The following is a 17,769-nucleotide window of genomic DNA, read 5'->3' as shown; positions in this document are numbered from 1 at the left end:
TGTGTGTAGTAATGACAGTCGCTGTCCTTCTGCCGAAAATGTGTCCGACAGCGGAAAAATTGCCCCGGGGTCTGCAGGACTGCTGCCAGACCCAAACCGATTGAGTTCCGGCGCAAAGCCAGCACTCGCACTATACAAAAACACTGAGGCGTGACATTGGTGGGACGCTCGGCGTACAAGTCACGGCTCAACCTCCCCCCCCAAAGGAGGACTTCCTCTCCAAAAAAAAAAGAAAAACAACCTCTCCCAATTCTAGAAGATCTCAACACCACAGATCAACTCAAGTGTCTGAAATGGGGAACGCCAAAAGACTTTCAACTGGAGGGACTACTCACCCCCAGGGGTTGCACTGGCCAGTGCTGGAAAATTTACTAGGGAAAAATCTTCAGCAGCGCACAAGGGACAGAAGAGGTGATCAAGCTCTCTGGCCCAGTGCACTTCCCACTCAGACACAAGAGTAAAGAAAGATGACCTACGGAATTGTTCCCCGGAAAGGCTTCAGATGAGAAATGTGAGCCCTCCGGAAAACTTCTCCAGTCTGCGGATCTCCCAGCCGCACGGAGACAGGAGTCAAGAACTTCAAGATGCGGTGGGGACCTGACCACCGATGAGACAACTTAGCGGCTCTCTTGTCCACGGCCGAACTGACCGGATGAGCCTTACAGAAAACCAAATCCCCCACCTGGAAAGGATTGTCCAACCGACCTCGATTGTGCTTCCTCCGGACCAATTCCCTAGCTCGGATCAAGTTCCTCCTAGCCGCCTGCCAAGTTTCCTTGACATTGGCCGCACCAGGGGGTGGCAGAAGGTCGCCAATTTTCCACACATTTGCCAAGGGATTATTGGGTGGATAGCCCAACAACAGCTCGAAAGGGACCGCCTTGTGACTCTCATGGTGTGCAGTGTTGAAAGCAAACTGAATCCAAGGAAGTTCCTGATCCCAGGTGGTCTGCTTGTCAGCATGAAAAGCTATGAGAGCGGATCGAAGATTTCTGTTGAACCTCTCAGCATGGGAAGGCTGTGGATAGTAAGGAGAAGTGGTCACATGGCGGATACCGTGCCCAAAGCACATTCTTTTGAAAAGGTGAGACACAAACTGAGTTCCGTTGTCGGAAACAATGGTGGCGGGTATTCCAAAGTGTTGAAACAAATGGGTACGAAGTGCCTGCACGGTGAGCTGTGCAGTGGCGTTCCTCAAAGGAAAAAGCCAACAAAACTTGGAGAAGGCATCCACACAAACAAGCAAGAATTTGTTTCCTGACTTGCTACGTGGGAGAGGCCCTACATAGTCTATGAAAACCTTCTCCAAAGGTCTCTCCGCCACCTCAGATGACAACAACCCATACTTGGTATTCTGAGCAGGCTTGCTTAGCGAGCATGTTTGACAAGAACGCACTCGTGCCGCAATGTCCCTGTCCATACCCTTCCAGATGAACATGTCCCTAACCTTCGCAATGGTCTTGTGAATCCCTAAGTGCCCACCCACAGGGGAAGAGTGAAAGTACGCAAAGACCATGGGTACAAGAAGACTAGGCAGCACAACCTTGGGTTTACCTCGCTGTCGGTCTCGACAACAAAGGGCACCCTGGGACAGAAAATACGGGGGGTGGGCTCCCCCATTTTGAAGCTCACCAATGATCTTAGCCAGCTCGGGATCTTTTAGCTGATGTGGGATGAACTCAGAAAAGGCGAGGGGAAACTCCAGGAGCACGGCACACCCAGTGTGCTCCTCCTGATCAGAAGATTGGTCGTCAGGTGAGTGGTACATCCTGGATAAAGTGTCAGCAATCACATTCTGCGTGCCTCGAACATGTTGCACTTGGAATTTGAGGGAAGATATCTGGACAACCCAACGACCAATTTTCCCAAGCTGGCGAGGATGTGCAAGGAGCCACGAGAGTGCTTGGTTGTCGGTTTCCAGCAAAAACTCTTTGTGTTCCAAAAAACGTCTGAACTTATTCACTCCAAACACGACAGCCAAACAATCTAACTCATACACAGAAGAGCTTTTCTTTTCGCATGGGTTCAAAGTGCGTGAGGCATACGCAATTGGCTGCCTAACACCATCTACCTCTTGAGACAACACAGCCGCAATAGCGACGGAGGAAGCATCGGTTTGCAAAACAAACTTTCGACTGAAATCTGGCATCGCCAAAACTGGAGGTTGCATGATAGCTTCCTTCAGAAGATCAAAAGACATCTGTTGTGCTTCACCCCAAACAAACTTGGCGCCCTTCTTCCGAAGCTCATTGAGAGGAGCCGCCAACTCAGCCACATTGGGGATGAAACGCCGGTAGAAACCCACCATGCCAATGAAACGGGCAATGCCTTTGACATCTCTGGGAGGAGGAAACTCCCTGATAGCCTGGGTTCTAGCCGGATCGATACAGACACCTCGTGAAGATACTAGATGACCTAGGAAAGAAATCTCAGCCTGAGCAAAACTAACTTTCTCGGGATTTACGGTAAGGCCAGCCCTAAGCAACCTATTCATGACTTCCTCAAGATGAACCAGATGGTCTTCAAAGCTCTCACTGTACACCAAAAGATCGTCAAGATAGTTGAACACGAATTTGAACTTGACGTCATGGAAGATGGAGTCAAGAAGTCTGGTGAGGGTCTGGGCTCCCACAGCTAGGCCCATGGGTACACGTGTGAACTGGTACAAGTTCCACGGAACGCAGAAGGCAGTGAGAGGTCGAGATTCAGGTTTCAAAGGAATCTGATGGTAAGCCTGGTTCAAATCAAAGACGGAAAAATACTTGGCCTTACCGAACCAATCGAACGCCGAGTGCAAATCAGGGAGAGGGACAGAGTCAATTTCAATCTGAGCATTCAACTTGCGATAATCTAGAACCATTCGAGACTTGCCATTTGGCTTTGGAACTAGAAAAGCTGGACTTGCGTAACTTGAGCGAGAAGGCTCAATTACCCCATTTTCAAGAAGCTCATTGATGATTCCACGGAGTGTCTCCATTTTGGGTGGAGCAAGTTTGTAAGGATGTGAACGAACTGGACGGGTGTCAGTCAAACGGATTTCGTACTCCAAAAGATTGGTGACTCCAAGCTTTGGCGTCAGCACCTCAGGAAAACGAGAACACAATGTTCTGATAGCTTCAGCCTCACCAGGAGTCAGATGCCCTAATAGATCAACCTTTGGTTTGCTGGGTGTCTCAGGCTCTACCACAGCTGCACCATCCACAATTTCATCTGCGAAAGGAATGAGCACCCGTCTTGCGAAACGAAAGAAGCACTGGCCTCTGCCCAAATCCAAAATCAGGCCACAATGCTTGATGAAATCCGCTCCCAAAATGACAGGAATGCAAAGGTCCTTGGCTACCCAAAAACTCCACACCCAAGAAAAATGTTCAATCTTGAATTTCAAACGGGCTTCATAGATGATGGGAAGTGGGGATTTCGATGCAGTCCAGCAGATGTGGGTACTTCGCTCAACTTGCTTGATTAGCCCAGAAGATTTTAGATTTTCAAACAGGGAAAGGGAAATGAGACAACGGGCTGACCCAGAATCCACAAGGGCCTTCTGCACCGTTTTACCTAAGAAGATGTTGAGTCGTGGGCAAGTTGAGCGCGCCGCTTTCACTCCCATGCATGCAAGCTCCCTCATACCCCGCGACAGAGGCTCCCCGAACCCAGCACTCCCAGAAGGGGCAGTACTCACAGAAACCAAATTCTTACTGACTTTCTCCAAAACAGCTTTCTCACAGGGCGGTTTAGGCAAACTTTCCCCTTGCGAGCTACTCAGGTTTTTGGACAAAGTCACAAGATCAACCCTCTGACGACACTCTCGTCTCATGTGACCTGGTTGACCACAACCAAAGCAAACAATAGGATGCCTCTGTCTCTGCGGTGTTTCAGGACCTTGACCCACGGAAGCTACAACGGGATGGAGAACAGTCTGGGGAAGATGCCCCGGAACATGCTCCCTCTGAAAATCAGCGTCTTGAACGCTCCGTGAAAGGGTGACCAGCCTATCCAGGTCTGCAAAAGAAGAAGGCTTCGGAGCAAAAATCAGTCTGGACCGCTCCTCAGGCTTCAACCCCTGCAAGACAATGTCCACCAGTTGGTTTTCAGGGATGCCCAGCCGTAGGACACGCCACACGCCACAAATGTCACCCACATACTGACTGAGAGTTTCATCAAATTTTTGAGGACGAAACACCCTCTCAACTTTCAATCTCTCCATGACCCTGAAGGGGACAAAGAGCTCAAGCACTTCACTGTGAAAAATTTCAAAATTTACTCCCCGTTTCAAACAATCTAACAATTTGTCACCAAGAGGTCTCAGGCAGAGTGGAACCAGTAGTTCCAACACTACTGAGTCCTCCATGCCTGGGAACTCCTTCAGGTGCAACACCTTTCCCAAAAACTCTAACAAAGGTTCCACCTCTAAACCATCAACCGGGCGAATGTCGCTCAAAACCCCAGCAATGGGATTGGGCAGTGGAGCAAACAAACCCATTTTGTTCTCAGTCAGTCGGCCTACTTTCAAAACACACACAAACAAATTTTACAACAAACAATTCACAAACTTAACTAACTAAAGGCTCTAGACTGAAATGCCTACAGTCAGATGAGGTCCCAAACAGAAGAACCTGCCCATACACACCGCCTTAGCCACCAAAACAAAAACACGGACCTTACACTCACGACATACACACAACATACATACACTAAACGACAACACCTAACATTTGTGTGATGAGGTAAACACACACACACAGTTTCAATTTTGGGTTTGGCCATGCTTTTGACACACTTGCTCCCAAAGGGCAAGTCATTAACCAGATTCCACCCGGTGACTCGGCCAAGGGCGAGCTCCTAATAAAAACTACAACAGTGTGCTTACCCCACCACGACAACATTTCTTCAAAAAATTCCCAAGACTGCCAGACCAGCATCACCCAAAAATCAAATCCATCCACGGCCCTTCAAAACAAATCAGAACGTGGACAGTGATCGGATCTCTAAGTATCCAAGTCGTGAAACCGAAATTTCACGACAAGGCACCCAGGACGCAACCAAAAAACCACGCTCTGCTACCATCTGAGCCGACCCCTCGCACCGCCCCCAGACGAACAACTTTTGGAAGCATGCCCCCCCATAGTGACAGTGCGAGTGGCCGCCCCACATCCCTAACAAAATGAAAGGCCGTGGGTGAATATCAAAAAACAAACAGTTGTCAACAAAGCCTATAATTTTCAAAATCTACAAATAACATCAAACAACGATCATTTCCCCATCCAAAGAATTTATCAATTTTAAATAACACTTTTCTCAAAAAATTTACCCTTCCAGATTACAAATGGTAACTTAACTGTGAAAAGTTAGGCCTAACTAATAATTTAAGGATGGTAACTGCAATATAAACTTTGAATGAATTAACAATTAAATAAATAACAATTAAATAAATAACAATTAAATAAATAACAATTAAAAAATAACGATGACTATGACACATAAATAACCGAAGATGAATTATTTTGGGGCCCCTTTAAATAACAGTCCTTTTAAATATTCATGCCTAAACATAAAACTTGCGGTTTCCTTTTGCACATCATAGTCATTGTCCTTCCTGGTGGTAGGCGGTGGTGGTAGAAGGCGTAGTGTTCTACTGGTCCCAGAAGCAGGGTGACGGGCAGCCCGAAGAAGGAGAAGTTGTAGTGTCTCCCCGGGCGACCCTCTCCGGAAGCAGCAGAATGAAGCCTCTCATCTGGGACCTCATCTGACGACTACGGCGCACAAAACTACATCAGAAAGAGTTAAGGCAATGAAGATAAAACAGTCTTCTCTGACGATGGACGCAGATACATATTTATGCACATTAACAACAAAACAAACTGTGTGTGTAGTAATGACAGTCGCTGTCCTTCTGCCGAAAATGTGTCCGACAGCGGAAAAATTGCCCCGGGGTCTGCAGGACTGCTGCCAGACCCAAACCGATTGAGTTCCGGCGCAAAGCCAGCACTCGCACTATACAAAAACACTGAGGCGTGACATTGGTGGGACGCTCGGCGTACAAGTCACGGCTCAACGTAGAATAAAAAATAACAGTAGGCCTAGGCGAATACTTGAAAGGCTAGAGCGGTTAACGTAGTCTAAAATCTCACAACTCTCCGTCAGCTGCTACAGCGATCTTAGCTTGAGCTCACCAAGTACTATCAGACTATCCAATCACTGGTCCAACTGTTTCGGGCGCCATTTATGTGACGTAATTTTCCTGGCGGACGACAAGTGGGAAATTACGCCACCGGTAATAAAACGAGGATCCCAGGATTCGCCCTAGTCTGGTCGCGGGGAGTTTCCCAGGAGTCGATAGTGATTCGGATAGCCTAAATTTGATAGCCCTGGTTGTCAGAGCTCGAGACGAACGTTGCGGGTTACTAAACACCCTACTCGAAATCACCACTCTAGCCTAGGGCTTGTGGGGAAATAAATAATTTTGACTTGACTCTGTGGGCAAATATCTAAATGACACACTACTAGCTAACTTAACAAATCAACAAGTAAGCTAAGTAGTCACTCCGCTTACCTACGGAGTTACGTCGTCAACCTGAAACAAACAAGGTTAGTACAAGATAGGCCTAACCTAGCCTAACTCCCACAGAGTCTGAATTTACTAAACAAGAAAACGAGTTGGCTTAAGTTGTCCAAGTGAGACACGAAACGAGAGAAAAACTGAAACTAAAAATAAAACTGCTTCAGGAGCTGATACGAAAAAAAGAAAAACTAAAACTTCAACTTCCCCACGTGTTCAACTTAAGCAAACTTCTGCAATAATTATCAAGCAGAAACCTGTCTGCTGGGGCCAACTTCGGGGCGTTCGGGAACTTTACAAAGGGGTTTAAGAATTTAAAAAGAAAGTCCCAGATATGGATTACGAAATGATCTGTCACCAACTCCGATACTTTAATTAAATGAGTTGGTTAAAGCGTATGACGAGGTCTGCGAATCAGGCCTAGCCTATGAACTTCGACAAAGTTCTGCCGAAAGAAAAACCTAAGTTGTCTAAGTTTTATTGTACAACTTACCAAACGAAGTAGTAATACTGTAAAAAACGATTTTTCGCGCACTCGATGCACCACAGAACTTACTGTGACTTTTACGACGAAGTAGTAGCACGAAAACTCTTCAAATCGAAGACGAAAGGACGAATAATTAGCGAATGCCTCAACAAAAGCCGGGAATACGAATGAACCCAAAAAACTTCACAAATCTTCTTCTTACTTCACCTTTGTCTCAGAATCGAGACGAAAGTTAAAACGATTCCTGATTGGTCAACGAGTTACCGAAACAAAAAAAAACTGGCAGCGAAGGCAGGCGCATGGCAGCTTTAACAGGCTTACAGCCGCGTACCGCTCAAAGGTGACCCCGCTGCTCATCTTCTCTCCCGTAGCCCGGCCTCAGACGCAGTCGAACAGCCAAACAACCAAACTGACACCAACGTCGTCTGCGGTCTTGGAATTGGAGGTTAGGTACGACGTCAGTTTAGTGTCGCGACTAGGCTTACTCAACAGCTTATGTTTAGCTGTTTAATGTTCGTGGTCTAGATCGTTATTTTACCCCCTACACATTTGACCCGTTACACGTACGCACGAGTCAGTACTACGACTATCCGCAGTACTATCCTGATAATTAGACCAATTCGTATATACCAAGGAAAAATGTGGTTCGGATTCCACTATAAACTGTAGGTCCCTTAGTTGCCATTAGCTGTATGGGCTATTAATTAACAGCTGTGTCTAAGGAATGTCGGCCTTAGTCATTAGTGTAGAAACATACAGACAGCGTAGCGTAGCGCAACGTAGCGCAGCGCAGCGTAGCGTATAGGAGCGCAGCGTAGTCCAATACACACAGAGAGCGCAGCGTAGCGTAGCGCAACATAGGTTGTAGACGGTCTTAATTGGTACATCAGTATAGAAGATAACACTGTCGAAGACGGCTCGTATTAGTTTTGTCGAAAATACCTTAAGGTGGCAGTTTTTGATCAGTAGGAGAAGTGTCGGGGTGCATGAAGTGTGTAAAGGCAGGAACAAGCATGGTGAATACATCTTATTTCCAATCCTTAGGAAACACGAGTCTCGGTTTAAGAATTATACAAGAATGTCGACTACAACGTTAGATTACATATTTAGTTTGGTGAAGGATGATTGAGAGAAGCTTACAACTAATTGAAGAGGACCAATTGATGCAGAAAAGAGACTAGAATTGACTTTTAAGCGTGTCTGCAGTCGAATGCGCTCCAATACGCTCTGAGAAAAACAAAATAGTTTGTTCCTCGGTCGTACGCTGCGCTGCGCTGCGCTACGCTACGCCGAAATACGCTACCAGTATGTCATACCTCATTTCAATGCACGGTTTTGATTTAAAACATGCGCTGCGCTGCGCTACGCTACGCTGTCTGTATGTTTTTACACTAACAAGACTACAAGATCGCGCCATTCATCCTACACTCATCTCCATTCATACTTGGCTCAAAATACCTACTATGTATGGTCGCCATTTCATTGAACAGTATTGAACATACGTGTAAACTAAATCATTGCATAGATAGTAGATACTCCATTATGAATTAGTGCAACAGTTGTTTTGGTAGGCCAGGACTGCCGCGTTGCCACTTCTCGCTGCGGCCTTATATTAGAGAAGGCTATGGTAGAGCCCATCAAAATTAGCCTAATTATCATTATTTGATGTTATAAGAGTGTCAAATGGTTGAACTTTACTGAATAAAAAAATATCTGTATTTAAATTTTGTTTAAGTACAGTATTAGTCGCAGTGAATACAAAGGGTTCTCCATGTTTCCTTACAAATATTTCTTTTTGATGAATAAAAAAAAATAAATAAAAATGTTGTTGATATTGAATAATCATCTGCAAATAATGTCTTTTATTTCAGGTACGCAAAATGAGAGTAGCTAAACGCATAAATGAAATTGTGAATAGGCTTAACAAAACAAAAACTACAAAAGAAGTGGATTTGAGAGCGGAAAGAGAAGAAAGAGACAGATTAGAAAGAGAAGACCAGAAAAAAATACAGAGAGCATTGAGGGAGAAGCAAAAGGAAGAAGAGAAAAAGAAAAAAGAAGAAGCAGAACTAAGGTGAATTATACAAAAGCCAAAGCCGCAGTTCAATATTAGTATTGGATTAGTACCTTTCATTTAGCTTATAGCAAATTTTTCATATAGGGAATCCAAACTTTGGTAACATCCAGGGTGTCTAGTAGTCAGGAAAAACATAAAACATAAACAAAAAAATTTTAAACTAAATAATTAAAATCATTCATTACAAAGGATTTATATAGTAAACCTAAAAATGAGTGCTATAACTTTTAAAAATCACAAAATCTTAGAAGGTTATGTCAGATTAAAACTAAGTATCTGGAATTCAAAAGAACGATTTTGAGACTCAAACCCCTGTTCCCATAGTCCTATCATACTGGTTCGCAAATTTGTTCCAATAAACGTAGGTTTACAAATTTGTACCAAATTTCATCAAAATCGGATAATTTTTGCATGGGAAATTCGCTAAAAACACAATATTATGACGATAGGCCGGCCACATTGAACACGGTACAAACCGACGCAGGTTAGATGGCGGACACGACAGAACTATCCATGGTCCAGTTGGTGACATTGACCTTGGGGGAGGGGGTATGTCAGCTGATAGAGACTTGTAGTAGCTCTGATGTAGTCTTTATCATCTGACGTACCAAACACCTAACCTAAATACCTAACCTAAGCTACCCAGACTTGATGTATGGTCAAGTTTCAAGACATATATCTTAGCTCTAATGTAAGAAAAACTACAAGGTTTCTGTGTTATGTAGTAATTTTAATTCTTTTTTTTCAGAAGCTACACCACACTGATGAAACCAGAAATGATGACTTCAAATCAAGATGGAAACGACTCTGACGACTTTATGTGATCGATTTTTACTAGTGCCAAAGTGATTTCAAACTGAGTGTAAATAATTGAAACATTAAAACAGTCCTGCATTTACAGCATTGTGAGATAAACTTGTGTTAACACTTTATTGTATCTTGATAAAAAATTGGTTTTGTTAATTCTCTTAATTTGCTTTGTTATTATAATTTTTTATTTGGGAAATAAAACTTCTTTGACAGCCTTAGATGGTACCTGCTTTTTATTTTATGCAATGCAATGCCTACATTTACACTCTTTAAGGTATTTTTTCAAACAATTGTACCTATTTAATTGTAGTGTTGCTCATTGAATTAACTCCAAATATTAGGCCATATTTTCTCCTTTTGATAATAACTTGAAAGTAACTTTGATAAACCTTGACTGTATTTTATCCAAAAATCTTCAAACAACATAATACCCCCGCCGCAGCAAACCTGCAGACTAAGCGAATTTCAACTTGTCTGATTACATTTTTACTAAAATATTTCCATAAATAAGACATAATTATTCCCAATTTAAATAACATTAGATTTAACGAGTGCTTAGGTTTGCTGCTACGGGGAAGGTAAAAAGTGTTTTTTGACCATACGTCAATAGTATAGGATGAAATAAATAAATTTGCCTAATGGTATCAATATATATCCATAAACAAGTAAACTACAACAGTTTTCATTTTCTTCATAAGAATAACATGGGAATTTTAAATTACACTATTTTTTAATTTTTTCCGTGACCGTTAGGCATACATCAGCGCTTCAATATACTAAATTATTTCTTTTTTTAAGCTCTACCAAACGGTTTGGAATGAAATTGCAAATTTTTTTTGTTTATATGGTCAAAAATGGGAAAAACCCATTTTTACCCCATAAAACCCCCCCATAAACCCCCGTTCCCATGGTCCGATTATGCTGGTTCGCGAACTCGTTCGAATAAACCTAGGTTTACACGTTTTTACCAAATTTCATCAAAATCGGACCAATTTTGCTCAAGTTATTGCGCTAACGGGCACATATATATATATATATGAATTTGAACGGATGGTGTTTCTCTAGGGACCTCAAAACGAAAACTCAAAACGAAAAATCAAATCGGTCCCGGGTCCAGGTCTTACTATGAGTACTACGGTAATAGCTTATTCCCCATATGGGAAATTCGCTAAAAATATACTTTAAAAATTTAATCCAACCACACTGTGCTGATTTGAGGTGGATTGGTTTAGGTAAGAGTGTGCTTAGTGAATGGGGAAATATAAAACAAAATTAAGTTTAAGGCTAGGTCATTGTGAGTAAAATATTGAATATCAGGCTCAATTGTGTTCAATCATTGAGTTGATGTATATTAAAACAAGCGATACCACCAACTGACACATACCTCCCATTAGTTTGACATTACAATACTGAACACTCAACTCCTTTTATGAACGGATTATCCTGGGTAAACGGAAGGGTTAACTATGACGTTTTATGGGGAAATCACAAAACAATAACTTTTGAGCCATAGAATTTAAAGTATTGGGGGTTTGTCGTATTGTTCAAGGACTTTAAGACACAAAATTTCAAGAAAATTGGACCACACATGTAGCTTTGTACACATCCATCCATGCACACACAGGATATTAATTTGAAAACCACTACTCTTGTTTATGAGGACTCAGAGGATACTTCCACTCAAACTCAAACACCAAAATCAATACTTCCTCCACATAATATGTATAGGGAGAAAGTGAAAGTGTATATTCCTTTTTAACCATATAGGGGATTTTTATATCTAAATCTAATTGAGTCTACTGTACTAAATGTAACCTTGGAGGACTTCACTGACTTCAGTATCCTAAAGTCAATTATTCAACTAACTCTGAAAAATTATTGTTGAGAGCCATGTTGATGCTTTTTGAGCAAGAAATCCATTCCTAGACACATTTTAGAAAAATCAGATTTATTGATTTATAAATATTAATGGTTTATGAGGGAATATTTTATACTTGCTGGAGTTTATTTAAAATTTGTACAGTATCTAATTAGACTCTGTATCGTATATTTGAATATATCTCATCACTAGTTAGGTGACTCTTTTCGACCCGAGAGCAAGTTTTAAGATTGAGGGTTGAAAAGACACTTTTTGCTTGTGTGATGAACTATATTTTGTGTCTTATAGCACCATTATTTGAACAAACTATGTTACAAAACTAAAATAGTTTTCAGATAACTTCTCAAAACTACTTCTTACTTGTTTTCAATTTAATTTGCTAATGGAAACAAGCAGCTGTTTAGTAAGTGATTCAATAGTTTTGTCTTTTTTGATTGTGTTAGTGTACATTATACTATCAATATGTCGAACTATTCAAAATAAGGCAACAATTAACTACAATCAATAAAACAACTGAATCGATACATACCGGTACTTTTGATACATGCAATTGTTTACAATCGAAATTTACAACCGAGTCGACAACAGCTGATTTTTACTCCCTAGGGGCCAAAACGATTTTTACTCCCTAGAAAGTAAAACTACTGCAAAAAATAAAAATTACCGCTATGAAACCAGGTTTATACCAGTATGATATAAAAAGGGAAAATAAATAAATCATTTTATTTACAGAAACTAAAATTATACAATATGTCATAAAAATATTATTTTACTATGCACTATAACTATGAGTTGTCTGTGTTAGCTGACTCCGGGATCCGCTGCATCGTAACATTGCAGAAAAGCAGAAGGTGGGGTGTTGGAACTCATCTCTGGGCCAGGATTGGGCAATACTGGTGACTCACTGCCTTTTGACCCTGGAAGTGATATGCAAACTTATGCAGCAAACTGTGGCTGTCAATTTGGAAACAGCCTCTTCCTCGCATTTAAACTTGTATTTTGATAATGTTCCATTGCATTAGTTTTCCCTACCTATGTCACAATGTAGTTACAATTTAAAGAATTCTAAGCTATTCCAGTGATACTATTACTTTGCGATTGTGTCCAAAGCATTGAGTCGACCTTAGTATGAACGTACGACTTGATTAGTATTACTACTCTGTTTACTGGAATTTGTGTTAGAGGTTGGATAGTTTTTCCTCGTTGGAAACTCAAAAACATTTTGATCAATAAGGTTGCACCTTTCCATCCATTCATAATCTACTTCCTAGTATCAACTACTTAGAAAGGAATACATTTACAATCCACCTTGTCCCTAAGAGAAGAGAATGTTAATAAACAAGGCCTTTAATGTTTTGTCCAAATGTTATCAACAAAAACATCAGTCCATAAAAGGAACACTCTCATTTTGAAAAAAAAACATCTATATGGGGATTTGTCTATATAATAAGATCCCCTCAAAAATAAAATCCTATACACCACAAAAATTTGAAACTTGGACTATAGCATTATTGGTGGAGAGATCATATTACTCCCTGACAGATTTCTTAAATGACCATGTCATTAATTCACCATTGAATGTGAAATATGACTCAGATTGTTTTTTTATTGATTTGTCTCTGACATTGCTTCAAGATCTTCATTTACATTTTTTTTTGCCAACTTTTTTGAATTGGTAACTTTCTCTCAATTGTACTTGTTGTATTATGTTATCCCTTGTTGTATTTTGTTGTAACGTTTTAGTTTTTATGACTTATTGATCGACCATGCATCTGTTCACCACTGCCTTTGTAATAAAGAATGTGTTATGCAATAAAATACTTATGGCTTAAAAGGTATTGTAACAATTCAATAAGAAGGTTTTCAGGCTGATGCAATGAATTTTTAAAACATTTGAATTTTGTTTTTAAACCCAAATAACAGCTCTACCTATAAGCACACTAAGGCCCGGTTTCCCCAAAATGGTGTAAACTTTGTTTATAATAAACTAGTTTATTTTTAAACTCCGTTTAAAATGTGTGTTCGGTTTTTTCTGACATTTTACTGGCTTCGTTTAAGATAAACGGCAATTCGAGCAGTTGGCAATCCTGAATGTGTATTTGTAAAGAATCTTCGGTGGGCTTTGGGCTAGTGTTTCTTACAACTTACAACACAACGCTCGCTACGCTACGCTACAACTCGGTAGAGCAGACGAGCAAAGTGTGAATGCTGCTAGAATAACATCACTGTTTAAGGTTATGTTATGTTATAAAGTTAATATTTCTTTTACAACAAGAAGAATTCTGTCCCTTATTTTAGTAGGCCCTCTTGTTCTTGGTATCAAAGTGTTATAATCTTCATATTCAACTTCATCGAAAATGTCAATTAACTCCTCCATTTGAGTTAAGACAAATACTGCAATTAATAGTAGCCTAACTTGCAAAAAAATCAATGTACAAATAAAAAGAACTTAATAAACAAAATAAATTAAAATATAAATAAAACTTAACTTAATTATAGGCCTCTACAATATAAGCTAGCCCTAAGCCAAGCCTATTTTCGTCCAAATAAATTTTTTGATGCTTCAATTATTAACCTACCTATTGTTTTGGAATTAGCTGTGCGGCTCCGGCATTAGAATAGACCGCAGTATCCCCTGCTCGTCGTAAGAGTCGACTAAAAGGGGGGGGAGCGCACCAATTCTTTTAGCGTCTCCTCTGCAAACCAACATTTCCCGCTTAAAATCAATAAACCAATTTTCTTTTTCCAAATCACCCTGGTCTATTGCTGTGTATGGCTCCATGTCCGGCAGTCCCCCGATGCGTTGGACGTCCGTTCAGGTAGAGGGTACAGCTTAAAAACTGGGTCTTTCTTGCACATCCCAGGCTGCCGGATAGTACAGGGGCCCGGGTCAGCTTAGCCGGCAATGACCTGGCTGCCCTATCATCCGGCGAAAATCTCTTTGGCCGTAGTAGTGCCGGATGGCGACCGGATAGGGCCCTGCTGCGGTTTTGGGGGGGCTCTGCCGAGGCCACTGCCTTTTCTGGAGCGTTCTGGGTTTCGGGGGGGCGCAGGACATGGAGTACAGCCGTGCATGGGGTGAACCAGGGTGACATTCTCACGAGGGCACAGCATAGGGGGGGAAACTTTTTTAAATATGGCAGAAAAGCAAAAAGAAAACGTTACAATTGTGCAAGAAAAAACTTCGGGTTCCCTAACCCAAAAAAAAGAGGCAGAAACGACACCTGAAGTGGATTTCGACCCGTTCAGGAGGAGCTCACGTTTGAGTCGCTCCCCTGTTCGCGCACGTCCTTTCACTCCGAGTTCCGATCCATCGCCGCTCTCGGAAACTCTGCCAGAGCAGGGAAGTGAAAAAACGACCTCGCCATACGAGGCCGTTATCGCACTGGCCAGGCAGGAAGAGGAGGACCTCCTGACAAAGTGTTTTGACACTCTCAGTCAGATGAAGTCAGCGACACGCAGACAGAGGAATGTGAACCAAGACGTTAAGACTGGGATTACCAAGCTGGAGTCCTATCTTAACCACATCCTTCATCTCCGCAAGTCTTGGAAGTCGTGTGAAAAGACCCTCGTCTCTTCGTCAACACAGACCTCGCCACGACAACAGACGTCTCAGTCCTCAACTGCGGCCAGCTCTAAGCGAGCCGCCTCAAGCCCAGCTGAGCCTGTGACCGAGAAGAAAAAGAAGGTCGACGGAAACAAACCAGGAGAGTGGGTGACGGTTGCGAAACGGAAGGGCAAGCAGAAGAACCCTCCTCAGCAGTCTGTTGTCCAGCCTGGTGACGAAACGACAAAGAAGCCCAAGAAAAAGAGAGCCTCTAAACAACGCCCTGACGCTCTTCTAATCAAGCCGACAAGCGGAAAGACATACGCTGACGTGCTTGGTGAGATACGTCAAAAGGTGAAGCCCGAAGAGAAAGGAGCTGTTATCAAATCGCTCAGAAAAACTAGAGCTGGTGATCTCCTCGTAGAGCTTGGGGATTCCTCCGGGACGAAGGCAGAATTCGGGGCCGATTTGCAATCCATCCTTGGTGCAAACGCCTCGGTGCGAATTCTTGAGCCTAAGTCGACATTGGAAGTGAGGGATCTCGACGAACTCACGACTGAGGAAGAGGTCTCCACTGCAGTTAAGTCTGTTCTCGGGGAACCCAGTGAGATGAAGATCTTTGTCTCAAAGGCCAACTCTCGAGGGCAGAAGATGGCGATATTGACGTTGGGAGCTAGAGATGGGAGAAAACTCCTAGCTGAAGGGCTCATAAAGGTCGGATGGGTGAGATGCCGGGTCCGCGAGAAGCTCGTAGCCCCAAGGTGTTAAAAATGCCTGGGGTTTAACCACATAGCTAATCGCTGCAAAGGTCCCGACAGAAGCAATATGTGCTACAAGTGCGGCGGCCAAAATCACAGGGCCAATGTATGCAGTTCCGCTGAATCTTGCGTCCTGTGCACAGAGGCCGGCTTGAAGAACGATGCCATAAAGCACGCTGCGGGATCAAGCCGTTGTGCTGCTTATAAGCAAGCACTGCACAAGATCCGCCAATCCACCCAGAAATGATAAGTGCCCTTCAGCTTAACATGCAAAGGAGCAGGACAGCTGACGGTCTGCTGTACCAATTCGCAACCGAGCAAGGCACCGATATTTTGCTGCTGAGTGAGCAATATCAGAACCGACGCTCTCCTCAGTGGTTTCCTGATGTTTCTGGGACGGCGGCCATCTGGGTCCTTGACCCCGGGAAGGTACCTATCTTAGATTCCGGTGCGGGAAACGGTTTCGTGTGGGTGCGAAGCAGAGGTTTAACTTTCTTCTCCTGCTACCTTACACCTAACCAGCCCATAGCAGATTACCGCCAGATGGTTGACTCTCTAGAGGACGGGATCCTGAACGTCGATGGTGGGGTGATTGTTTGCGGAGATTTCAACGCTAGGGCGGTGGAATGGGGTTCACCCCAAACAAACACAAGGGGACGATATGTTTTAGAGATGGCAGCCAGGCTGGGTCTTCATGTTCTGAACGTGGGCAATGTCTCCACTTTCCGTCGCCCTGGATATGGAGAGACCATCCCTGACATCTCACTGGCATCTGAAGGCCTAGCCAATCGGATTTCTGACTGGCGTGTCTCCGAGGACTACTCTGCAAGTGATCACCAGGCAATTGTCTTCGGGGTGCTTCCCGAGCGTAGGCGTCCATATGCCAACTCGGCCAACCCGCCTCGACGTTGGAACCTCGGTCGTCTTTGCCGAGACACCTTTCGGGGATGTATCGGGGATCAAACTGTTGGGGACATCGGAAGTGCCGAATTCCGTGCCACGTCGACAATGCGACTCATTTCATTGGCGTGCGACTGTTCCATGCCCAGGATTTCTGCCCGTCGTGGGAAGAAGCCAGTTTACTGGTGGACACCCGAGATTGCGGAACTCCGGCGAAGATGCCTTAGCCTCCGACGAGCAGCGCAGCGTGCCAGAAACCGGCCTGAAGCCAATGCCAGATCGGCAGAGCACAAGGCTGCCAGGCGAGATCTTCGTGGTGCAATCAACCAGAGTAAGGTCAGGTGCTGGAAGCAACTGTGTCAGGACGTCGACAACAACCCCTGGGGGACGGGTTACAAGATAGTAACCCAAAAGCTAGGGACTCGTTCACCACCTGTGGTCATGGATCCTACTGCCATGGCTGCTGTCGTTGACTCGTTGTTTCCAAAGCACCCAGTGCGACCAACTAGAGAATTTAGGAATCTTGGCACGTTCCCACCCTTTCGCGAAGAGGAACTTACCTCCACTGTCCGATCCCTCAGGAATCTAAGAGCACCCGGTCCTGATGGCATTCCTGCGGAAATCCTCAAGCTCGTCGTTGAGTACAATCCAAAGCTTATGTTGGATATGTTCAACTCCTGTTTGGCGGACGGCGTTTTCCCGACGGCGTGGAAGGTGGCTCGCCTTGTCCTGATCCCCAAGGCGAAGAGTGCACC

The 17,769-nt window shown here is 43.4% G+C and overlaps 2 protein-coding genes across 2 annotated transcripts in view; one reads left to right on the top strand and one right to left on the bottom strand.

The window, feature by feature from the left end:
• Window positions 1–10,148, top strand: part of LOC128999371 (coiled-coil domain-containing protein 25) — a 37,249-nt gene extending 27,101 nt beyond the window's left edge. The window contains exons 5-6 of the mRNA XM_054425841.1: window positions 8,915–9,117; window positions 9,869–10,148. Coding sequence (XP_054281816.1) covers window positions 8,915–9,117; window positions 9,869–9,944 — 279 coding nt within the window. The 3' untranslated portion in view covers window positions 9,945–10,148. The remainder of the gene's footprint in view (window positions 1–8,914; window positions 9,118–9,868) is intronic.
• A 2,365-nt stretch (window positions 10,149–12,513) lies between these two features.
• The window catches only part of LOC129000958 (zinc finger protein 64-like), a 31,070-nt gene continuing 25,814 nt past the window's right edge, over window positions 12,514–17,769 (bottom strand). The window contains exon 9 of the mRNA XM_054428056.1: window positions 12,514–12,726. Coding sequence (XP_054284031.1) covers window positions 12,611–12,726 — 116 coding nt within the window. The 3' untranslated portion in view covers window positions 12,514–12,610. The remainder of the gene's footprint in view (window positions 12,727–17,769) is intronic.

This window comes from Macrosteles quadrilineatus, unplaced genomic scaffold (genome assembly GCF_028750875.1).
Source record: "Macrosteles quadrilineatus isolate MER2022 unplaced genomic scaffold, UCM_ALF_1.0 Scaffold_8__2_contigs__length_117827958, whole genome shotgun sequence".
Classification (NCBI taxonomy): domain Eukaryota; kingdom Metazoa; phylum Arthropoda; class Insecta; order Hemiptera; family Cicadellidae; genus Macrosteles; species Macrosteles quadrilineatus.
Note: the sequence above shows the minus strand (reverse complement) of the source record. Positions and strands in the feature narration are given on the sequence as shown.